The sequence below is a fragment of the Amblyomma maculatum genome, chromosome 1 (genome assembly GCF_055883805.1).
Source record: "Amblyomma maculatum isolate TAMU_Amacu chromosome 1, ASM5588380v1, whole genome shotgun sequence".
Classification (NCBI taxonomy): domain Eukaryota; kingdom Metazoa; phylum Arthropoda; class Arachnida; order Ixodida; family Ixodidae; genus Amblyomma; species Amblyomma maculatum.
In genome coordinates this window covers 145,257,912-145,283,493 of record NC_139344.1, presented here as the reverse complement: position 1 = coordinate 145,283,493, position 25,582 = coordinate 145,257,912, and the positions used below count along the sequence as shown (strand labels likewise).

The 25,582-nt window shown below is 42.1% G+C and overlaps 3 protein-coding genes across 5 annotated transcripts in view; 1 reads left to right on the top strand and 2 right to left on the bottom strand.

Annotated features, from left to right (window-relative positions):
- Positions 1-25,582, bottom strand: part of LOC146204254 (VPS9 domain-containing protein 1-like) — a 56,887-nt gene that overhangs the window by 7,976 nt on the left and 23,329 nt on the right. For all 3 annotated transcript variants that reach the window (XM_084589204.1, XM_084589206.1, XM_084589205.1), the window contains exons 5-12: positions 23,630-23,738; positions 23,148-23,210; positions 22,665-22,717; positions 22,506-22,596; positions 21,523-21,608; positions 6,653-6,952; positions 4,985-5,163; positions 2,134-2,200 (exon numbers count right to left, since the gene is read on the bottom strand). In XM_084589204.1, coding sequence (XP_084445330.1) covers positions 2,134-2,200; positions 4,985-5,163; positions 6,653-6,952; positions 21,523-21,608; positions 22,506-22,596; positions 22,665-22,717; positions 23,148-23,210; positions 23,630-23,738 — 948 coding nt within the window. The remainder of the gene's footprint in view (positions 1-2,133; positions 2,201-4,984; positions 5,164-6,652; positions 6,953-21,522; positions 21,609-22,505; positions 22,597-22,664; positions 22,718-23,147; positions 23,211-23,629; positions 23,739-25,582) is intronic.
- On the top strand, positions 14,043-17,159 carry LOC146204256 (uncharacterized). The gene is made up of 4 exons (XM_084589209.1): positions 14,043-14,371; positions 14,458-14,571; positions 15,368-15,502; positions 15,585-17,159. The coding sequence occupies exons 1-4, from the start codon at positions 14,164-14,166 to the stop codon at positions 16,556-16,558; spliced, it is 1,431 nt and encodes a 476-aa protein (XP_084445335.1). The 5' UTR covers positions 14,043-14,163; the 3' UTR covers positions 16,559-17,159.
- On the bottom strand, positions 17,017-21,516 carry LOC146204255 (uncharacterized). Its single transcript, XM_084589207.1, has 5 exons — positions 19,916-21,516; positions 19,106-19,358; positions 18,685-18,856; positions 18,226-18,325; positions 17,017-17,990 (listed from the first exon to the last, which is right to left on the bottom strand). Exons 1-5 carry the CDS (start codon positions 19,950-19,952, stop codon positions 17,056-17,058), a joined length of 1,497 nt encoding a protein of 498 aa, XP_084445333.1. The 5' UTR covers positions 19,953-21,516; the 3' UTR covers positions 17,017-17,055.

Here is a 25,582-nt window from a genome sequence, read left to right as displayed (position 1 = left end):
TGACTAGCGACCTGATGTATTTATTGCGTGAGCGCATTAAATATATGTGAAAAGGCAGGTGTAACAGCAAAACAAAAATAATCTGGCTGTCAAAAGATCTGTACTACAGGGTATATGGCCTCTTTTTTTATTTTTATCCTACCCTGTTCTTTCTTCCTGTCGCTCACCTCTTTGATTTCCCCCGCTGCTTCCTTACTATCCCTTTATTTCTGCCGCCCCAGTTCAGGTGTTTCAGATATTAGACAGCAGATACTGGGGCCAGCAAACATGTTTTCCATCTATTTTTGATATTTATATAATAAATAACCATCACCACTACTACTATTTAAAAGGACCAGTGCATACAAACAATCAAAACAGAGTTTAGGTGAAAACCTCAAGGAAAATTCTAAAAAGATATAAAAGAGTTTTTTGTTTCAGTCTACTCACTTCACAATTATACTTTAGTAATAGCAAAACAGGAAGGACCACTTATTTTCATTACATTTATTGAAGTAAATTTTTTTTTGACACTATGCCTGTTACACCTAAGCATGCCACTGACACATAGACAAAGTAGTATCACCACCCCATCAGCCCTGATTGGAGCCGATTTCAAGCACGCCAGACATGGAGCACTGCTACACATTCCCAATCAGTCCAGTGCAGTAATATTATAGGATATAATGTAGTCTTGTTCTTCCACCGTTGTGCAGCCCTCACTATGCTCTGCCAAATAGCTCAAGCCACTACAATACTAATCAATGAGTTGGCCTGCTACATACCAGGTAGTGCTGCATGGTGGCCACTGGGAGCTCTGAGGTTCAGAGATACCAGTGGCCAGGTGAATGAACCTGCGGTGGAAGCTAGCAAAAAACGATTGGAAGATTAGTGGCTTAAAAGCAGAAAAGTGACATAATGTTAGCAATGTAGAAACAAAAATTCAATAAATAAAATGATGGTACAGTTAACCAATCTAAAACAATAATTAAGATATAGGGGGAAAAAATGAGCATGATAGCAACTGCTACCACCCAGTTTCAAAGGGGACGCTCCTGTATTTCATCCATCCATCCAATGCATAGCTGCACCAAACAAACCAACTAGTAATGACATAGGTCAAGCCATTTTAAAAGATAAAAATGGTTACTTTCAAATTTTAAACCTTTATGAAGACAATTTTTCAGTTATTTGAGGCTGGCTGTATCAGCGGCAGCTGTTTTATCCCTGTTGAAAGACAACTTTGCTTCGGGAGCTAGCATGGTGTCGAGGAGCAAAGCCAGGCCTAATAGCAACTGAAATCAGCCATTGAGCAACACTATACCTGCACCAAGGCCAATCACAGCACAGTCAAATCTCGTTATGACAAACTATGAAATATGAAATCGCTATTGAAATGTGAAATATGATGAAATTTAAAATCGCCTATCATTCACCGCCGCCCACCCCATTCCCCCCCTATAAATTTTTTTATCTGAGCACATGTACCACTAAATATATTGTCGATTAAAACCAGCCTCACATTTCCCCTTTCACCTCATACAACAGGCTGAGCGAGACAAATAAAACAGACTGATACCGAATCCCACCCATGAATGTGCAACTAAGCCAATCTGGCTCAGTTGTGCACTATGTTGCTGGCTCCCCCCGCCATGGCTTAACTACAGAGAGTTATAGAGTTATAGGGGCTGTCATTTGCGAGCCAATGACAGCCCCTTCGCAGTGACAACACGTATGATCACCGTGAGGTACGGGAATGACAATTTTAAAAATCACTTGCAAATTATCCACTCACTTTTGAGGGTTTATACCTGGCATGCGCACCCAGTGGCATTTGCTCTATGCAATGCAATCGTTTCATACCACTTTTGAACCCCTTGTATAGCTTTAACATGCACATAAATGTGTTCACAGACTGTTTCTACCTATGCTCATTTTTATACAGCAGGTCAAGAAACTAAAAGCAAATGCACTGCACTGCTTGTACTCTGATTACATGCTCATGTAACAAAAACAGAGACTTGTAACCCAGCTTTTAAGATACATACCTTCACTTGCAAGAGGTTCTGTACAAACAGAACTGTGTGGCTTGCTCTTTCACTAACATGCACACAAGATTAACTTTTCAGGTGGCAAGATTTGCAGATAACTTACATCAGTTTCTTTTCATGGTCATCTTCACTTGCAAGAGGCTCAGTGCAAACCAACCGAGTGATGTGAACTAAAAAGGAAAACACATGTTTAAAAACATATGAGCTGTCCTAACTAAATGTATCCCACTGTTACAGTGATATCAGATGTGTTTGTTTGGCGCAAATATATGCACATAATGAAGGCGCTGATACCTCTAAAATGAATGCATTAAAAAAGGCATGGACAGAGGAATGTGGTAGAAAAACTTCAGGCAAATGGGCTTTATGGTTTCACTTAAGCACTACTTCAATGCAAGTCACTGAAAGGACTATGAACTCACATTTCATCACTTTATTTCTTCACTGCAACAAAATAGACAACCTTTTTGCAATTACCTGCTCACTTGTTCAGCATGGAAGACAGTCTTTTTAGCCAAGAAACTTGCAATTATAAATATTTGAGTACATATTTCAACCCACAGCATCTTACTGCTAATTTCAAACAAAGAGCTTATTTACCTTTCATTATGACCTAAATAAAAAAAAATTAATATTATCTCATTTGAAGCATTGACATTCTTTACAATTTGCAAAGCTCAGCCAATCAACTCACTTATCACAAGATTGCCATCTCTCAGTGTGAAAAAAAAAAAAAAATGTATGGCAAGTCACCATGGATGCTTGCAAAGTCCAGGAATCCTGCATACCTGACAATCTTAAAAGGCTATCAATCAACCACGAACCTCCCTTCATACAAGAATTGATCACCATTTAAATGGGTGCATGCCACAGGTGCACCACATTAGCAAGGCACCCTCTTATTACAAAGGGATTAAGTTTGAGCCCAAAATGAGGAAGAATTTTTCATCTACAAACATATGAGAAAACCATACAGCAACTCTTTGTGGCCACATGGCCATACTAGGATGAACATCATCATCACATGACATCACCTTATTACCTTAAAGACCTCCAGTTCGGGGGTATTACATAAGGGGTGGGTACACGTATGAATGCCACCACCATCATCAGCCGGGCTATACTCACTGCAGGGTGAAGGCCTCTCCCATATTCCTCCAATTAATCTGGTCCTTATTCTCTCTTCGCACTACATGCCCTGCCCATGCCCATTTCTTCTTGATTTCCACTAGAATGTCAGTACCTTGAGTTATTTACGTTACCCTACCATTTTTCATTTCATAGTCCTCTGCGTTGTCCTCAACTTAAGTAGAGCCCTTTTCGTTAGCCTCCACATTTCAGCCTTATAGGTGAGTACAGGTGAGATGCAACTGTTGTATACTTTCCTCTTGAGCGATACTGGTAAGCTGCTAGTCATAATCTGCGAGTACTTGCCAAATGTGCTCCATCCCAATCTTATTCTCCTTGTTATTTCCCTTTCAGTGTATGGACCTGCAGTTACTACCTGCCCTAAGTAGAAATGTTCGCCTACTACTTCCAGTGCTTCACTACCTAAAATTATTTCGCGGTTGCTGGACAGCAGCACATAAGCTGCCGGCCAGCATGCGCCATACTCTTGCCTCATCGCGTCTTTAGCACCGCATGCAGGCACGTGGTGTGTGCGTGCCTATGTTCTCGGAAGTGTTCTCAGATCCAGAGTTTTTGCAAATGTCACCGTCTGGTGTATCGTTTGCCGAGAGTCCCTTGGTAAAGATACCTTTCTCATACCTCTAAACATATTCGGTAGCCCATATTTCTTGAAGGCGCAACCGACGAACTCCTTAGAAATGCTGGTCAAGCATCCGCAATTCAGCTGTAAGGCGTAGCCAGCATGACTAGAGAGGACCGTGAGAGACCCATGCAACGTGCAGAGTGATCCTTTTACTATTCTACGCCGTGTGAGGTGCGATTGACCTCCTTCCAGTCGTGTGTATGTCCTGAGTCCAGTGGTCTCGACAATCGCGGGCTCAGCGTGGTGAAATCGAAATCATCGAAACAGTTGGTGCCTCCTCAGGCTGGAAGCCTGATGCCAACGGTGCCGATTAATAATGAAGCCGGAACTGCAAATTTAGGCTGAAATTTGTTTGGATCCACATATAACAACACGAGGCAGAAATCTGACATGATAAACTCAGGAAAGAGCACCTCGTATTATATGAGGGTTTTTGCGGTACTTTTTCAACTACTTTAAATATACTCCGCCCAGAAGGATTTCTTTGGGTGTATTATATTTAAATGTTCTCTTCCCTACAACACACATGACAAATTAACCACAACTACAGTGTTTACTCGCATAATGAATGCATTTCTTTTCCAAAGAAATCTGAAAACTTGGCGTTGCATTCATTAAATCCGGTTAGATACTGAGAAAAACGTTTGAACCTGTAAAACGAGAGAAAAATTAGGCTAGTGAAATAAACTATAACAGTTTGCCCCGTGCATTTCACCTAAATAAAACAAAATGCTTTTCTTAGCACAGTTTACATGGTTGAGAGCATATTCAACTTTTGCCTAAAACCTGCATGTATACTGTGCACGGTGCAACCCTAGCACAGCCCACAGAGCACAACTAAAGTTCACTGTGACAAAACAGATGGTATTCACAACAATGCCAAGCCAAGTTGTTCTGCATTGCACTACTGTTCTATTGTGACAACCGTAAGACATTTGCAGAGCATCACGCCATTTTTTTAAGTCAAATTGCTTAGTAAATGCCCTAAGCCCTAAATGCCAGAGTTAATAAGGGTGCTACACGAATTTTTATTAAAAAAATAATAAACTCTTCACTATGCATTCTTCACTGATCCAAATTTTGCAATGAAATCTGAGCAAAACAAACAGGATGGAGAAAGAACAACAAACTACAATGCTGCCGGCTGCCGACCGACACTCTGCTCAAGTGTTAAGCACCATACCCAGCACACGCAGCTTGTGACTGGGGCCAAGACGAGGCACAGTACGAAGCATGGCTACAGCCTCCCCCAGGGCAGGGCTTCGGCACAGGTAAGGTGACACATGCATCTCCTTGGCTGAAGCAGAGGCCAGCTGACTCATTGCAGTTGCCACACGCTGCTCACCCGTGAGGTTTTCCAACCTGTAAGCATGTAAACACAGCTCAATGCAGTAACTGAAATGGTGAGGCTTTGCAATCTTACAAGAAAATCCCCAGAAACATCTTTTGGCAGGATTCAGTCAATTGATCAAATGAATTGCTAGTTTATTTTCTTAGGAAGTAATTCGCTCGGAGCTCAGTGAAGACCTATAGTTTTCAACAAGGATATGAAGTATTTTGGGAGTTTCACAAGTCTTCAAGGTTGCGAGATTCCTTCTTTGTGTCAGCACGTGTACAATGCACGCAGCAGTAGCCCTAGTCTCCCTACAGTCTACCACTTCACAGATACGGTAATGGTGAAAGCACTTTCCTGAAACTTCAGACTTGAGAGTGGAAACAGTTATTGTTATTTCAGGTTCTTCACAGCCATTTCACTGCCAATGGTTTGGTAAAAATGTTGGAACAGAGCATTAAAATTTTTTTGTCTACTTTTACCTCAACTGTTCTTTTCTCATTTGCACAGCACACTTCGTAGCATTCATAACCGGAAACAAATGCAAAAGTTTGGGCAAGTTGCTTAATTTCAAAGTAACTAAAGCCAGCAGAAAAGGTGAAACAAAGGAAGCAGAAATACAGACTTGCCCAGAAAGCCAGTATTTCACTAATGCTCTTCTCAAAGTGCTCTTCTTGGCTGCTGTTCTTGCTGGTGCCTTATATACTGCTATAGTCTGATATAACTACGGTACAGCATTCCCAGCTAAAACCAAATTAGAATGCTGCATATGCATTTACAAATGTGGCTTAAATTTGCCTTTTTCACAAGATGTGTAGCCCTCTGGGCAGTATGCGAAAACCTGTCTCCTACCCACAAAACTGGCTGAAAAGAAACGCTCATGGTGCCAAAGGTGCACTTCACTTCTACGAGGTGCCAATAGTCCCCGTGAAGGAACAGGTGCATTCTTGACAGCTACCATCACCTGTCACTTATGCCGGTCACCCGCATTAACTGCGCATGCACACTAGAATGTGGCAGTTTGTTTTACAAGGAGTAGCCTTGTGAAAAAGGCAAATAAAAAACTGTATGAAAATAGTGTGTGATAGAAGCTTATCATGATCTGAATACTATTGATAGGGTATGTTGACAAAGCCATGGCAGTCAATAACTCGAGTACATCCAGGGTGTCACCTCTAATCATCACCTAAATGTCCAAAAAAGAAATTTGGCAAAGGCATCCTTTCTTGCACAAGTTCTTCCATCCATAAAATAAATGCAATCACACCAGTCTAGCCCAAGGAAATTGAAAACTAGGTCGCTGGTCACGATGGTGGCGCTGAATTCTCATGCTGCTATAGCAACTTTGGCCGCACAGCACCATGATGCAAGAAATATTTTACTACACAAAGTGGAGTCAAAGACACAGCTCTCAAGCATTTCACCCCTTTAAAAACAGGCGCTTCGAGGGACACTTGAAATTGCCAATTTACAAATGATTGTCGTCCCGTACAAATACATGTGGCTGAAAGCCCGCACCTGACTGTTGCTAAAAGATGTGGCCACAAAGGCCAGGTGAAGTGGTCCTCTAATACGCTGTAACAAACTTCTTGAGCCTCAGGATCTTTTAGTGGCTCAAACGTCAGTCCAAGCAAGAAGAGTGCAGTTTGAAGAACCCTCTCCACACGAACACAGGCCACAGACCGGTTGCTACTGCCACTTGATGGCGTTACCGTGGCTTCCACCAGATGACCCGAGTTGTCCAGAGCTTCAGCTATGTCTCGTTGCAAGGCCACACGCTCCTTAGCCAGCCACTGACTCAAGGGATGCTTGGAGTCTCTGCAAGCAGAAGCAAATGCTGCAAGCTCTCCCCTACCTCCAAATTGTTCTGCTGATCAAAACAAGGTATGTTTGCAGCTACAACAAGCATTTGTTCAAAATTCAACCTCTGCAGTTACCTGGAAATTTTCCCGGCAGGGTGTATGAATACCAAAACTTTCAGACATGAATATGAAGGAAAAAATTACAGCCGATTTGCATACGTAATCAAATGCGAAGTATGTGCACAGCACTGCTTACCCCTTTTATACTTTTTACAGTTTGTTATGCTTTTGTTTTCCTTTGATAAGAAATGTTCTCCTGCATATGATTCAACTCTGTACATTATTTAAATTATATTAAACTGTTTTACAGGTAACCAAAGGTTACTTTTTCCATGGACACCTGAAAAACGACATAAGGGAAAAGAGGAAGGTGGGAGTGAAAGCAGAAAGAGAGAAAGAGGTGCTGAAGTGGAGGGTTTCTAAGTAATTTCGACTACCTGGCGATCTTTAACATGCACTGACATCACACAGCACACGGACGACTCTCCGTTTCGCCTCCATCGAAACACAGCCGCCGGCAGTCAGGTTTGAACCCGGGTACACTGGTACAGCAGTCTGGCATCTTAAACACTGTGCCACCGTAGCAGGGCCACTGTTTAGTTTAAGTTTTTTACACTTAAGTGCAGACGAATAATAATTGGTTTACAGGAAAGAAGTGCACTGTATTCTATGGACAACTGGACCTCGACGTATTGGAAAGAACGTGGGAATGAAAGAGGTGCTGTAGTGGAGGGCTTTGAAGTAATTTAGACCACCTGGAGATCTTGAACATGCAGATGAACGAAGATAGTTCTGTGAATTGGGCAACAGTGTCCACGACACACACACTTGTGCTCTCTCACTAGGAGCATCTGTGGACGCTCCATCTCCTGAGCTAAGACGTGTAAAATTGTAAATTGGTTTATAGAAAAGGAAAGGCGTGATATCTATCACACTTCATAGGCACCTTAACCGCGATGTAAGCGAAGACCTGCAGGTGGAAGTGAAAGATGAAAGAGATGGGGTAGTAGAAGTTGGTGGTCAAAATTACTCTGTAGCCCTCCACTATTATTATTTGGTTTATGTGACTTCTTGCACATTGCTGCACTCCCTACATTTCTACAACTCCATCACTACCTTTTATGCAGTGTGGTAAACTCAGCACCATAAATAGATAAATAATAATAGTGGAGGGCTACGGAGTAATTTTGACCACCAGGGGTCTTAACGTACACTGACATCGCATAGTATATGGACGCCTCTGTTTCACCTCCATCGAAACGCAGCCGGCGGCGGTTGGGTTTGCTAAGCCGAGCGATTCACGTCGCCTCCTTGTCTTTCTCCACTTCAAGTTCACGTAGAGAGAGAGAGAGAGAGAAAAAGAGCGGCTTATATATCTAATTGGTTCACAGGAAAATAAAGGCACAGTACCTGTCACATTTGTCCTGAGGATACCTGAACCGTGCCATAAGGCAAGGGAGGAAGGTGGGAGTGAAAGCGTGAGAGCAGAAAGAGAGAAAGGGGCGCCGTAGCGGAGGTCTCCGGAGCAATTTTGACCACCTGGGGATCTTTAACATGCACTGACATCACACAGCATACGGATGCCTCTTCGGCTTTGGACAGACATCGGCAAAATCTGTGATTGCAGCTAGTAGTGCTACTAGCTGCAATTCAAGTAATTCAAATATCGAGTCGCCATTCACTATAGAAAGGTATTTGAGAAAATGATAAAAAGCTAGAAGTTTACTGTAGATCTTTCAAAATACTGTGCATTTTTGCACTAAAACAAAACTCGACTCAGTGCGATATAAAATATATGATGCACACAAAAATGCATACTATTTCATTATAAAGCATAAACAGTATACAGACAGCAATGTGGTCACTGAAGATAAGTAACTAAGTGAAATCTATGAATGACAAATGACTAGCAACAAAAAATAACATAATGGCTAGTAACACTTCATTAATTTGAATTTCATGAGATAGGAAGGAATGCCCGAATCAACCTAAGTGTGATTAAACTTCTCAGAACATCATATAAAATTATTGAAGATATGAACATAGTATGAAGCCTTGTGAGATAGTTTAACAAAACTTGAAATTGGGCTAGATGGTGCAATTGCAACTTGACTAAAGATAAAGCACACAGGAAGACACACTCAAGAGAAGAAGACACAAGACACGCACTAACTCTCATCTGATTTATTTGCAGCAATAGCAGCAAATATATGCTGAAAAGGAGACATGCGCAGTACATACCAATAACATAAAGACAGATTCAAAACAAGGAATATTACAAAACACGATCAAGAAAACTGATCTCTGCCTTCCAGAGCCGCACTGATGTATCGCTAACACACCTATCTCCCCTTTTCCCGATATGAAATGCCTCCAATAGCTCATGCGCTGTCTTTTCCTGGCCTCCTCCCAGAATCTTAATGTCACCCAGTCGCGGCTCGCACGCAGTGCAGTTCGCGCAATGTGCTGCCAAATTTGTCCCTCCACCCCTTAAAGCCCACAAATGATCCCCTGCCCGATCATTAATACAGCGCCCAGTCTGGCCTATGTAGACCTTCCCACAGGTCAACGGGATCTCATATACGACCCTCATGCAGCAGTCGACATACCGCTTAGCATGTTTGTTCCTACAACTGCTCGGTTTTCCAGCACGCGAAATGCGTGAGCACGGCTCCGCCATCTTCTTCAGAGCGGAGAATACCACCGGCACGCCATGTCTGTTCGCCACTTTCTTCACGTGGTGGGCAACCTTATGCATATATGGTACCACAACAGGTTTAGCCATATTTCTCTCCGAAGCAATCTTCTTCCCAAACATGGCTCGCTTAGTTTTCTGAAGCAGGGCTTCCGTCACTGACATAATGACCGTGCAGGGGTAACCAGCAGACAGCAACCGGTGTATTTGCCTATTAAAACTCGACTGCACAGCATTCTAAAACTGTTAAGAGAGCTATCGCTAGCCAATGCTTGGGGTCCGCCCTCACAAAGTCGTGTCCGCATGCTGTGCAGGATAGAAAAGACAGGATAGAAAAGACGCAGTATCTGTTTTAATTCTCCGCAGACACATGTACCACGCCGTAAAGGAAGGGAGGAAGGTGGGAGTGAAAGAAGAGGAGATAGAGGTGCCGTAGTGGAGGGCTACGATCCACCACGTTATAATGGCTTTCACCTCATCACACTTTAGTGGTCCAAAGTGATCTCTAGAACTTTTTTTGCTTGCTTTTTTCTTTAAGATAGGACACATCAATCACCCCATGGTTGCCTACTACTGACAGTTTATAATTAAATTAATTTCTTCTTGATGCTGTTTCACTTTAGTTGCATTAACTGAACGATGACTATGACATGCAGTTGATGTTTGCCCCCCCCCCCCTTCACATGAGGAATAAGAAAATATAACTGATAATAGATCATTTTTTTATCATTCCAGTGCTTGAAGCAGGCTAGCTTTAAATTGTGAATTAAAACTACATATCAGGGATTATGCTGCAATGTTTTGGAGCCTCGTGTGACCTTAACACCAACTACAAATCCCTGCCATCGCTTAGTTGATGAAACCAACAGCGCATTTATTTAGAGCCTGTAGGCAAACACCATACATTTGATATATATATTCTCATGCCTAATGTATCACATGATAGATTAAACATGAAAATAAATTAGGCATCTAGAATTCTATAAAGGGACCAAACACTGACAAAAATTGGTCATGAGATTATGATGACAAAGGATATTGCCTCATACTATATAGATTAAGACCCGCAACAAACGAAAATTAATTTTGGCACTGAAAATTGCATAAACTGAAGTATCATCTTGCCGTGAAATGCTGCCATTACCAGTGTAGTCCACGACACAACACCACCTCTGATAAATTATTTTCTTAAGGTAGCAGGCCACTTCAAAAAATCAATTTTTCAATTTTTATATTCTTGATTTACACTCATTTCTGAATGAATGGCAAAAAAAAATGCTTATAACTAAAATCGTTCCAAAGATACAGCCAAGCTTCTAACTCCCTGTGCATTTTGCAAAAACAAAACCATCAGTTTCGGTTTCCAAATATACTGAAATATGTTTCTCTATTTTCACCATCTTGCCAGTATTTCCTTCTCAATATTTCAATATCAAATCATAATTTTTGTAAGCATGTATGCCTATTTTTATTTGCATTAAACAACAAAACGGACACATGGCATTTTGGCCATGTAGCTTGCGTACACTAGAGCATTTCCGTATGAACTGAAAAACCTGCGGAACAATTTTGGTTTGAATTTTTATTTCATCAATTTAAACAATCACTTCTAAATGACCGGCAAAAAAATATGCTCTTTGACTAAAACCATTTCGAAGGTAGCCAAATTTGCAACCCCCTGTGAATGTTTGAAAACCAAAAAATAGTTTGTTTCCATTTACCGAAAAACACTTCCCTGTTTTAGCGATCATGCATTTTTTTGCTCCTTAATTTTTAAGTTTAAAATCCCACTTGTTTCTATGCATGTATGTCTATTTTTGTTTGCATTTCAAGAGACAAACGTCCATAACAGAGACACATGGCATTTAGACCATGTAGGCGGTGCACAATGGAGCGTTTCCATGCGAATTGAACTTGTAGACTACCTGTTCGGAGCCTTGTGTAGTTCTAAGATTTCACCTCGCCGTTTACATGCTTTAACTAAATGGAAAAGGTGAAAGCTTGCTTGACAGGCAACCAATAGTGCATCAGAAAAAATCTCCATCACTCCACCGATGTCACAAGAAATGTAAGGAAAAAAAAAGCAAACAGATGCACGAGCAAAAAGAAGTAAAGAGAAATAACGAGAAGACTAAAAAGAACCTCGGCTACAAATGTAGCTTATCTTAAACCTCCTGGATAATGCTATATGATTTATGTAGCTTTATGAAACCTTTTTTTGTTCTGTTTCTGGAAACTCAAGTTTTCTTCCATTTTGGCTGATGCAAACATTCATAGCTTTTTTCCCCAAATCGATATTTTAATAAAACCGCATATTTATTCTTCATATATTGGGATGTGCAATATAGCACAAAAAAAAAAAATTGAACGATAATATTTACTACTGTTTCACTTGTCTTAAAAACAACCCTTATGGAAAACCATCTTCTTGGTAAATATTCCATTAAAAAAATGATATTGATGATATCATAATTATTTTGGCTGAATGCACAGCTGACATCTGCATCTATACAGCTATATAAGGGTATTGCTGGTGTGGGATGCATATTTAGTACATTTTTTTACAATAAAGGTAACAATTTTTTCCCAAATTCGAAACTCTCTGATTAGAATACAAAAGGCCAACTTTAATACAGACCACTCATTTCTTCTTTGTTTTTGATACAAAAAATATTTTTCTTGAAAACTTGCCTAGTTGCCTCCCACCTTAAGAACAGTGTTTTCTTAACATTTTAGAAGTGCTTATAATGTGTTATTACATTTTTCAATGTCTCCAGTGCCCCCTTCAATAAAATTGTTCAAACACTTAAGCTGCGCCTTTAAGAGAATGACACAACAGCGGCAGATGGATCGCATCTGCAGCTACCCTTACGGATCCTCGTCAGCATACATGTAGTTTGCTGCTTGCTTAATCACTGATCCTTTGTCTGCTTCTATTATCTAACATGCATTCATCAGCAGACAGTTGTAAGCTATCACATTATGAGAGGGCCACCCTGCACAAATATGAAACACAGCTTTAACCAAGCCATACAAACTTATCTGAGTGGCCTAGGAGCAGCATGCCCATCTCAAAGGAAATGCCCAAGTTTATCAGGTAGTCTTCTGACACAACCCACTGACCAACCAGTAGCCAACCACGTCGGCAGCCAAAGTCCTGCCAGCGATTTTCTCTCACAACACAGAGCCAAATTTTCTGCAGAGTCAGGCCTTTAACACTATCATATTAAACAGCAAAGCTCTGTTTGCATTGTCAATGATGCGTTTTTAGTTTCTTTTAGTAGATGGTGCCACAGCGTTTTGAATTTCTTGGATGATGAAGTAACCCCAGCCCACTGAAATTTTGGTTGATGAGGCATACGTTCCTAAGCTATTATAAAATTGAGTGTGAAACTGAAATGGATGCTACTCAGCACTACAAATGTATCTACCGTCAGGTGGGTGAGATCTATATTAGTTTTCGTGCATCACTTCTGCCAACCCATAATTGCCATTGCACTCACTGACCATAGTTTCCAGCATCACATTACATAGAAATGGGCACCTGCACTGACCAAAAAATTCTCAACACAAAATTTCCTCCAGCGTTTCTAGCAAGATCGCTGTAGAATTGACCCCTTTAGATAGCAAGCTTTCCATTGCACTGGAAAAAAAAATCCAATGCTTAAAATCCAATGTTCAGTCCCATTAAGTATGAAACGCAATATGCAAGGATAATAAAAAAAATAACTGTCTTTTCCACTGTGACTGTTCTAAGTGGGTAGTAAGCCATCCTCCTCTCAAGTGCTATACCGGGGCATAGCTTCCTACATTATCCATGCCCGGTCATGGGCACTGAGATCAAAGGATGCCGGCCGTCGCACTCAAGGCTATGGCAACACACCCACGTTGAGACGAGATAGCTGCGCTGATAGTTTCAGCACGTTGCTTAGGGAATTATACTTCCCGATGATTCTGCTGGCGTTCCTATGGAGAAATGGCACACGCACTGAAATTTCGTGATCTGAATTAGCAATACAACATTGTAATATATTAAAATATGTCTGCTTTACACCAAGTCATGCCACTTCTTTTTGTCCAAATTGCTTAATTTCTAAACACAGACACGCATCGTCTCCTTGAGCAGGGATGCGGATGGAACCGCAGGAGACTCCAGTGGCAGCTTGCCACATTTGACAAAGAACCGTAGCCAAGAACAATCCCTGTGTGCATAATCAACAACTCAGCTGAAAGGGGTATTGGGCGCGAGCGCCACCACTGGAGCGAATGGCGCTAGCGTCGATTTTGAAGAGAAAGTGGGATCACGTGACCCCGCTTACTACTGCTGGAGCAGACGATCGTTTGAATTCATTCATTTTAAAAGGTAAAAGTAGCGTTATTCGCTCTATTTTTGCCTGTAATAGATTCCCGCGATTGGATATGCCTATCGTGCGTCGTCTTTAGAGCTGCAGCAGTTTTCTGGAGCCGTTGGCATGGTCTGTTACTGCTCGGTGCCCCAATGCCGGACGTACGCGGCAGAACCGGGCGTGAGCTTTCATTTTTATCCGAAGGACAAGAAGCTGCGAGAAGCTTGGCTGGTCAAGCTGCGAATGGGCAAAAAGGCGAGTGCTCATTCGCGTGTCTGCAGCAAACACTTCCGAGAGGAAGATTTTGTCTATGGAGTTGGCGCTAAAGTGTTCGGTGAGTAGCGGCTGAAGGAGCAGCGGCGTTTGTTTACGTCCGCGCGCCCGTCACTTGTAGATCTAACGAAGGGTGACTGTTGACAGGATGGAAGAAACGCTGGCTTGTTCACGGAGCAGTGCCGTCCCAGAACCTACCGCTTCGACCCTTGGATCGCCAGCCGTCTGCTCGGCGCTGCCGAAACCGGGTACAGGACGGAGGTAAGCTGAATGTGTTCGTGCATTGAACGTCGATTCCGCTGGTCTCAATTTCGCAAATAGGGCTCCACGAGTAGAATATTATTACATCGGGGAGTAGTTAGTATTGCATGTTGTATGAATTAGTTATGTTTCCTCTTGCTGCGTCCATTTTATTGCTGAATAGATGTGCATTGCGCTGCGACTACTCTGGAATTGTAATGAATGCATGTCGATCGCGTGTCTTCCGCCAAATATGTTCTTTAGCGCTCCTACGGTGCTTTATTAGTGTATATATGCATATGTGCGTGCATGCGCGTGTGTGTGCGTGTATGCGGGCGATGCTTTGTATTTTGTCCCCATTAAAAAAAAAAGCGTGACAAGGGTGCATGAGTGCAGTTTATAATGGCTTGGCTAACCTCAGTGTGCATTCTTTATTAAAGTGATCATACTTGGTTGTTAAAACAAATATTTGAATGTATGCACAAATGAGCTATTCAAGAATGTCATGTCTTAAGGTTAATGAAATGCAAAAACCAGGCAAACTGCTGTTCAGAATATTAGTAATGATATCTCTGCTCTGCATTATGTACCACCTAGTATCAACTGCGAGTTTTTTTTATGTTTTGCAAGTCAAGAACCTCTTTAGAAAGTAACTAAGGTTGATATTGCAGATTAAACAAAGCAAAGATGGAAAATTTAATTTACTTGGATGCAAAGTTGTGGCTGACAGCTGTATTACTTTCTTTTAGAGTTCTGACAGGCTGTAGTGTCATTTGTAAAAGGAACTTATATCTGATACAGACATTTGTATTTTCAGAGGACAAGCCACTGGGTGAAATTTTCCTGAAAGAGAAGCCTGACACGTTGCCAGCATGCGAACCTGGCACTGAAAATAGTGCGTCCGAGTCTGGAGGTGATGCAGATATCAGTACCAGTCCTGATGACGATAAAGGTATCATTCTGAGGTGCATCATTTATTTTTTTCTATTGTTGATTTGTTGATTTCAAAAATAAGTTTGTATTATGTGCTTCAGATATGCCTACCGACCTTCGGGCCATAGGAAAGGAGATTGGTGTCCAGGTGAACACACTTGATCCCACACGGAAACAACCACTGAGCACATCGAACATTCAAGGAGAAAAAGATTTGAACGTCTTGACTGGACTTCCTTGCTTTGAACTCTTCTACAATATGTGTGATCTTTACACTGACAGCCGCATTTTAATGCATTCAAAAAGCTTTTGCTTGTCAAATGAGGATGCAGTACTATTAACCCTGATAAAGCTGCATCACAACATGTCATTTGCTTTGCTTGGTGTGCTTTTTGGCATTCATCGCACCACAGCATCAGAAATTTTCAAGACTAGTGTGGTAATCTTGGCTGCAATCATGAAAAATGCAGTGTTTTGGCCAAGTAAGGAAGCTGTCGTGGATAATTTGACTGTGTACTTCAAGGAATACTCGAGTGTAAGGGCTGTGTTAGATTGCACAGAGATACCGCTTCAAAGACCGAAAGATATGGAGTCCCAGCTGTTGACGTACAGCTGGTACAAAGGCATGTATACAGCTAAAATTTTAGTCTGTGAGACCCCAGGAGGCCACATTAGTTTTGTAAGTGAAGCTTATGGTGGCCGGGCATCTGATTCCCACATAACAAAAGAAAGCAAGATACTAGAAAGGTTGCTGCCGTCAATTGATAGTGTCATGGTGGATAAAGGGTTCCTGATAGATAAACTCTGCCTCGAGCATCACATCACACTGGTGCGTCCTCCATTCCTGCGCAAGAGAAAGCAACTTGAAAAACATGAAGCTGAGAAAAATCAAAGCATAGCAGCTGCTCGTGTTCATGTTGAGCGTGCAATCCAGCGTATGAAAGCCTTTCAAATTTTGACAGGGAATTTGGGCACTGAGCTTTTCGCTTACATTGATGATATTGTACAAGTTATTGCTGGAATTGTGAACCTCTCTAAACCAATATTCAGTGACGACAAGTTTTTGGCGTCATAGAAAAGTGTAGCAAAGTTTATGGGTAATGTGTTATAGCAGGTCTTTCTATAAATGATGTTTCCTAGGGCTGATTAGTTTGCCTCAACCCAGTAACGGATTTTCTTTTTTTCAAATGTTTTCTGAATTGAGCTTGACATTGTGTTTGCCACTGTGTTTATATATTTTTTTGCATCTTATTTTGAGAAGGTTTCATTATATCCCTCACTTTTTTACTTGCTCTGTATATGAAACAGTGTTGTATTATATGTCTGAAATGAAGCATTTTTTTGTAATCTTTTACTAATTTTCATATTGTTCATGATTTTACTTTGTGTGATTACATGCAAAGTTTTGCTCATTTAGACTCTCAGGACATTCCTCTACATCAGTGTATATGCAGGGAAGAACAGGACATTAGGTGCACATGCATTTTATCCACAATCTCAACAGTGGTTTGTAACTCACAAAGAGAACACTGACTCTTTATTGCTCATTGCCAGCAGTGAGCACCTGTTATCTCACTCATTTATAAGGCAGGGTAGCACATAGGATTTGAAGAAGTAGACGGCCCTGTCTACAACATCATTAAAAAACGACTCGTTGAAGCTTGCAGGCAACAACATGAAGTTCTCGCTGTCTTGAAACACGAAAACATCAGCACTTGAGACCTTCGCCAATCCCATCTGGACCTGAACCTGACAGAAGTACCTGCTTGTTTTTTTTAAGCAGAAGCTTGAGCCATCATTTACTACTTCTTTTGCCTTGAACTTTTCTAAGCTTATGGGGCACTTGACTTCAAGCACTCTTGGAATGCAGCAGTCACATGTCACTAGCCCATCTGGGCTGGCACCAATACATGGGTGCTGGCTTAAAATTATAAGTCCGCATTGCTCAACTTTCAAGTTTCTGTGCAGACTTCCGTTTGAATATGCCTTCTTTGCTGTCTCTTCGAGCAGCGTGCCCCTTAGCATAGCAGTGGTCTGCACAGAGTTTTCTTTGAGCACGACCTTTAGAAGAGCTCGCACATCATGTGGGCCCATCCGTGTCCTGATTGTGTTGACTCGTGTGTATACAGAGTATGCTATTGATGCTGTTACCATTCCTTTTCTGTAGATCAGCCAATCTTGACAATTTGCTTGGGTTTTTGTTAAATTATGTATTAAGTCAATTTCTGAGTTTGTGTATGCTTGCTGGAGGTAGCAGTAAATATCCTCTACTGAAACTGCTCCTTCTGTGAGAGCCTTCCTGGCAGCTTCCATGAGTGTAGGTGGCTTTTTTATGCCAGGGATTGCTTGGCTTGCTGTGCTTGCAGCAATTCCTTCATGAAGCTCACATAGCTGAACCGTTAAGGACGTATCCTGTGCAGGTAGCAGTGGTGCTGTACTTGCTATGCTGTCAGCACCGTTAACTGACACCGTGTGGATTTCAGTGCCTGCATGGTCATTCTGACTCCCTGAAATGAAAGGAATAAAAAAGCTTAGCATATTTAAAAAAAAAAATATGTGTAAGTTTTGTTTTGGTTAAAATCATTATTGTATGGGGAATCAGAGGTTCAAATAACATACACAAACAATGAGAGTGTAGTTTGTTAAACTTGTTAGAGGCAAGAAATAAGCTTCTAATTGTTACAATTCAACTGGCATTTCATGTCAAAGCACTAACTCATGAAGCAGGACATATCCACTTACTGCCCTCACTGTGGCGAAGTGCAGCACTGTTGTATGGCAATTCTTGGAGCAACCTCTTCAGGATATCACCTTCAGGCACCTTGATGTTTTCTTTTTTAGCCTAAAACAAGAAAGGTTCCATCAGATACATTTCCTGAGCACACCCCCAAAATAGTCCTTCACTACATACAAACACTTTAATCCGTATCAAGATTATGAAAACTGAACTGTATTTGCATTCCTAATTAAAAGAAGTAGTCAGATCAAACTATGCGCTTGGTTCTGCTGCTACAACTTGTATGTTTAGACAAAACCGAAGCTTGCACTAAACAAAAGTGCAGCTTTGAAAAAAAAAAGGGGCAAGGGGGGGGGGGGGGGGGGGGTTATTTCTTGTACAAGTATAGCAGTAGTAATTGCCAGGGCTAGGCTAAGACAATATTTTTATGCCTTAACCGCCCCACAAAACTGACTTGTCCTTACCTTTTTGGTGCAAGGCAGGTCCACTATCTTTCTCGGGGCATATTTGCCTTTCACAGTAGCCCTCTGGTCTTTTCCCCATTGCTGAGGTAAATCAGTGGATGACACGAGGTCAAACGTCTCTGTATCATGAATGTGCAGCAGGAGAGCTACCATGTGTTTGCACTTGTGCTGGCTGCAAAAAAAAAAAAAAAAAAGAGGAAGGTAAACAACTTTTATTTTCAGAAGTAAGACACGCAAATACAGATAAATCTGAAAATTCTTCCTAAACATCTTATAAATGTTCCCTTTTGTTTAAGCAGCAGATACAGAGTGGATATTTTACAGTATTTGCTTTAAAATATTCATCATGGTTAAATAAGTATGCAGAAGAAAAACTGTGACAGTGATATCACTTTCATTGAGCCACTGCTGGGACCCATACCCTGCTTTGCAGGTGCAAGATGCAGCAGTCACTGTCCTTCCTTTTATTTCGATCTCCAGCTCGTGAGGTTCCTTGTTGACAGCAGAGGTCTGAAGGACAAGGCCAACAAATGTGACCTCATTGTCTTTGTACATCTTCACGCTGCAGACCACGACGTGCTTTGCCTCGTAGACGGCCTCCCCTTCTATTAAAAGCCTGGAGTTCTCAAACTTCTTCTCAATAAACTCGTTAATACTTGACAACGGAAGTTTCACTGAAACAAAGTAAAAGATTCTGTAGAGTAACAGACAAAAATAACGTGGTGCGGTACACAAATGAGTTGCTTTAAGGAGTTTCAGCAGTGCTGGTGGTATTTCAAACATTAAAAAAAAAAAGAAAAAACGAGCTGGAACGTTCAATGTTTTGGTTTGTTCAGGTAAAGGTCTACTCTGTGGTCGGGTAAACACCCACACGAAGCTCGAATTAAAAAAAAAAAAAAAAAAAAAAAAAAAAACGAGCTGGAATATTGAATGTTTTGGTTTGCTCTGGTAAAGGTCTACTCTATGGTCGGGTAAACATCCACACGAAGCCCGAGGAATGAGCGTATTCAGCGCGCAAAAATTAGTTGCCTGAAGCGCACCTCCGCACATTTGCATTTAAGGACTTCTCTGCGTCATGCTTAGCGCTCACTTTGACTATTCTAACAAGCTGAAGGGAGCAGCCGAACGACGCCGCCCGCGCAGCACACAACGGCTCCGCTACAATTACAGTCACGAGATTGAGCAGTCGTGACAGGGGTGTCTTTAATTTAGAGTATCAATGATCGCTTACCTCTGACTGGCGATGTGCCGGCTTCCGTGCTCTCCATAACGACGCAAACAGCGCTGGTCGGTGCACGCCGTCGTCGTCGGTAGCTAAAACTCGTTGGGTATCAACAACTTACTGATTCGGTGCGGTATTTGTTGCTAAATAAGGAAGCCTGTTACCTCAACTAAGCTAAACAGGCCCAATCTGAAGTGTGCAATGAATAAATAAATAAATATAGCATCATCAAGCCCGCTGAAAAAGCCTCGCACTACGGCAGCTCCCCGCGGCAATCCCACTTAGTACGTCACCCGAGCGCTGCCGAGAGGTGGCGCCACAGTATGTCCTCGCGCCCAATATAGTGATGTGCAGGTTCAACTCGTGCATTATCTCTAACTGCGACTGCAGATAAGTTTGATTGCAGTTAAATATTTTGTGCACTTGCCTACGGCAAGAAGAACCTAATATGCGCTCAGTGGGAAGCACTTTACATACGCTGCTGCAGTCGTGGCTACGCGCCCTGCAAGGAGAAGGTATCGTTATCCAGTATGCCTGCAGATGGAATTTTAAGCGCAGGGCTATAAAAGGTCATGCCTCCAGCCTAAAAAAGGTCGTTCAAGGCATCCAAACATGATATATGCATCAAAATTAAGTGCTTGTGCAAGGCGGCAAAAAAAAAAGTCCCTCTAACGCTGGTGCTGTTTTTTGCGGCCCCGCTGTGCGTAAAAAGCTAACTAGAAAAAAAAAAAAAAAAAGAATTAACCCTGCGGCGGTTTCGGACCATATCTTCCACCGAGCGTTGGGGAGATCAAGTGGGTGGGTAGCTGGCCGGGTGGCAAGCATCACTTCACATTGAGCGACAAAACTAGGTGCTTGCTACTATGAATGAATGAGCGAAGCACTTCTCCGCTATGAGGTGTGCGCATTGCATGGCAAGAAAGGAAAGCGCAGATCGCCACGTAGGTAGAAACACAGTGCTTAACACAGGAGTCTGACGATGCAAGCGCCCATCGGAAAATTGCTTCATTGCAGCAAACACCTAGTTTTCAGAGCACCTTGCGAAGCGGCACTAGCAACAGAAAGTTTTAGATAATCTTTAACGGTCGCTCAGGAATGAATGACTGGGCATGGAAAATATAGGAGGCTACGATGTGGAACAGCCCACACATGGAATTTTGTGTAATATTTAAGCTTAGCCATGTCTCAATGTAACTGGTACATGTGATCGAAGATGGAAAAGAACACACAGAGGATGCCTTTATACTGCTTTCGTTCTTTGAGCGATTTGCCCAGACACTAAGGTTTTGTCATGGTCGAATTTATGAAAGTCAGTGCGATATTTGATCGCTGCCAAATGTTTGGAAATTCTAGAACATAAACTTCTTGAATTAACTGAGGACCAAATATCATACAACACAGGCTAGAAATCTGAAATATTTGCACGGCCCTATTTTCAATGACACTAGTGCATGTAGAATGTTATACACTAGTGCATGTAGAATGTTATACATGCCAGCAAATGAAACACTGCCACAACAATGCACACCTACACAAAGAAACATGGGTTAAACATATCCTTCCAAGGAAACGAGAAAAAAGAAAAACTCATTATACAACAAGTGAGCTTAATTTACCCAAGAATATGCATCACGATATGCCTAGCAGCTTTTGGATTCCTTGGATGAGATTCCAGCATGTCTTGAAGAGTTGATGGCCACTCCTGGTGAAAAGGCAAGAAAGGCTTAGTAAACCTAGATGCTTTATATGCCAACAAAAATTAAAGTGGAGTATTTCGATCCACTTTTGTCCACACCGCACATTATGCCTATAAAAGCAGCAAATTTTATTTTTCATTCCACCCAAAGCAAGCTGTATATTCCATGATCATATCTGCACATGGCCAAACACATTACAAGGAGTTACAAGATTGCAACCATGAGACTTACCTACCACTTTGTAGAAATATATAAAAAACTTCCAGCAGAGTAAGTCTGCAGAGGCAAAGCACAACTTCTGGTCTACTCAAGTCAGATGGACGCTTGCCCGCATGGTGTTGCAACTGCAGCATGCCATGGCAACTGCAATGACACATTACGACATAAAAGTCCAAGTGAGATGGGCAGCCCGTGTCTTGCTTCTGCAGGCTTATTCCACAAGCTATTTCCTTTCACTTCCATAAAAGGGTCCATTAGAGCAATCAGCAGAAGTTTACTACTTATCTTCAGCCAAGCGAAGTATGTTAATGCTAAGTAGCATTTATGGCAAGTTACAACTGAAGAGCGAAAGTAACTTTTTGTCAATAAAGAAAGCACGAGAAATTGCTAAATTGGCTGTTAAGTGAAAGAAAAGCAGGTTTCACCATGAAACAGGAGCATGGCTTATGGCTTCTTTTCTGAGCACTCTACAATCTTTACTATTATTTTTTTTTTTTTGCCTTTCAATGAAACCTACTTTTCTTTTCTACACATACCATACTCAACTTCATGCCACCTATAAGTAAGCTTTCTGTGCCTCACAGATAGTTGTCCATGCAGTGGCATTGTTTAGAATTGTACCAACGACTCGGACCAATAAACATGCAAGAATATGTAGCACAAAGAGAGAAACAAAAGCTCACACGCTTGCTTTCGTATTGTAGAATTCTGGCAAACAGCTCTTGCTGCCGCTTCTCTTCTGCCGTGATGCACTCCCCAGAGCCCTGCAGTTTCCTGGACAGCAAAAATGATGCATTGACAACCCCTGTCTGCAATCACCAGGATTTGAATGAGCAGCTCACCTTGCAGCCATTTCCGCTGTCTTCTTCTCTTGCTCTTGAAGGTCCTTCAGGTACTACAAAATGGAAAAGGAAAATGTACTATTCCTTACACAGGCACGTGGGTAAATCCAATTCAGCTCCAGCGAGTGCAGTTTTCTGTGCCAAGCTCTTGACCCCCACTGACAAGAGAGTAACAGTAGAGGGCCACAGCAGCTGATATCGCTGAACCTTATCAGAGCGCGCTTTTCTATTTTTATTGACACAGATGAGCAAAGAAAGGGGAATACAATAGATAATGTCTTCTTTAATTGCCAAGTGAAACTTGAGGAAGAGCCTGTTATCTTAGTTAACTGATTAACCCACTAATGAGGCCAATCTGTTAGTTTGATGACATTGGAAACTATATTTTACATTTTCTTCATTACTTTAGCTAGAAAGATACACACGACAGACATACATGATTGCACGCAGTACACCGAAGGTTATGACTGCTAATGTGCTCACCTCGGCCTGCTTTTTTCTGCCTGCCATCAGATTATCCATAAGCCGGCGCTGAAGTTCAAGACGCTAGAAAATAAGAAACATTATGACCAAGAGGTCACTTTTACTAGCCTTTCAGTAGCAACTGCATAGTGCAAATTATTGCTCAGTACTACATTAAAAGAATTCCAAGCATTTTTCTTTGCCCATTTAAACAATCTGGTACGAGCATGGCCAAGTATCTTTCACAGTATGAGAATTATTTTCACACATATGCTCCTGCTGATTAGCCCCAGCTGCATAGCCTTGAATAAGCTTCCCTCAGAAAACTAGTAATGTATGCATATAATAGTGTTATGAGGCTTTGGATACAGCATATTCAGGTTGCCATGGGTAATAAAGTACTTAAAGAGGAAAACCTCGCACATGCCACAATAGCATTCATTAACTAGCATTCACCGTGTATTAACCACAAAAGCAAACCCAGGTTAAGAAATAAGCGATACCAGATTCTGTTTGGCCACTGGGTCCACAGCTCTTTGAATAAGAGCCTGGTAGCGTCGACACACAGCTGTGTTTTCTTGCTCCATTTGCTCCATGGGAGACAAAGCCCTCCTGCATACAAAACAAGTGGCTTTTGCAATACTAAACTACAGCCAACAACAACAACTCAAGCACTTATGTGTCAATCAGCGCAGCCTACGACAGGCATTTTGGTTGTAACTTTCAGCAACACATGCACAGAGGAAGCAGAACTCTGAAGTTATTACTCTTAATTCCTTGTATGCCGCAAACATTAATTCTGTCTTGAATGTTACTCCACCAATATGCAACAAACTATCACTCCTGTAAACAATCCCCTGCCCCCATTACAACGGCAGTGTGTAATTATAACGAGAGTTACGCGTGCCGTTAGGGAGGTTGGCGGAAGAGAAGGCCCACTGGCCACTCCAGTCTCCCGCAGAGACGCAGCTGCGGGCTTCCCTCTTTCCTCCCGGCCTAACCAGGACATCTCTCCCCGGTCAGAGTCGAGGAGTGCGCGTCTCACAACTCGCTCAGGGTTCTTCGGCACTTAAGCACGCAAGGGGAAACCACCGCCCTCACCGAGAATCGCCCGGTCCTCGCACGCACCTACCACAATGGGCCATGAGTGCGAAGGCACGCCAGGTGAGCAAAATACTCCTCTCACCGCCTTGCGTGTGCTTCCCATTTTGGAGGCTTTTTATTTCACCTCCGTATGCGAGTGGGACATTCACTCGCTATGGTGATTGTATTTGTGCTGTTGATTTGCAGTGTATAATTGCTCAGGCAAATTAAAGCTTGTTCGAGTGCATCCCCTCTGGCCCGAACCTGCCATAAAGGCAACTTCTGGCACCGCGGAATGGGGATCTCAGCTCTGTCTGCTAGGGCTAGCACGCTGAGGTGATCTGAATAAATGTTTTCAAGGTTAGTTTTTGATTGAAATAATGGCCAGTTAGCTAGGTGAAACTTTCACCGTTGTGGTTTGTTAAGTGTGATGGCTGGTGAAGGTGTTAAGCTGATTGTGACAGGAAAATGATCACTCCCCTGTGGGTTGTCCTAAACATCCCATTTAAAATCTGTAAAAATTGATGGTGAACTAAGAGACAGATCTAAGCAACTCACTGCTCCAGTACTTGGCGAGCAGTAAGTAGGTTTGCCAGTATTGAGCAAGCAAACATCATTGCACAAAATTAAATTTTCTAAAATACGACCCCTGCTATCGGTTTGTTTACTTCCCCAAAAAGTGGAATGTGCATTAAAATCTCCAACTACCAGATATGGCTCTGGTAGCTGTTTAAAAAGTGATTCCAGGTCATGAAGTGTGACATTAGAATGGGGTTCAAGGTATACAGAACATAATGCTGTTGTTTTGTAGTGCAGGATAGTGACCGCAACAGCCTCATAATTAGTTTTGAGGTCAATTTGACGAGTTACAATTGAATTCTGAATGATAATCACAACACATCCGGATAACCTATTTGCTTGCTGTTGATCACAGCGAAAGACTTTATACTTTTTTAGAATGTTTGTGGTGTTTAAGCCCTATGTTTGTCGCCTGTAAACATAAACCGGGGCAAGTGAATTTAAAAGATCGGTTACATCACTGTAGTTTCTAATGAGTCCACGGCAGTTCCAGTGGACCAGAAATGCCATGTTTAACGATTTGTGAAGATGGAGTTAAAAGCTTAGGTTTCCGGATTATCCGGTCCTGTTATTTTATTTCGCTCTCTTTTTTTTCGTTCAAGAGAGTGCCGCTGCTGGAGCGGGGGTGAGTGAGGGGTAATATCCATCGCCTGCTCGGAGGCGCTGACGAGCTGCGGGAGAAGAGATTTCAGGCTTCTCCTTCTGCGAAGAAGCCTTTTGGGCAGCCGGTTGAGGGGCCGGCGGGCCCTGTTTCTTAGCTGACAGTGCAGCTTTTGCTGTCCCTGTTTGAGGCG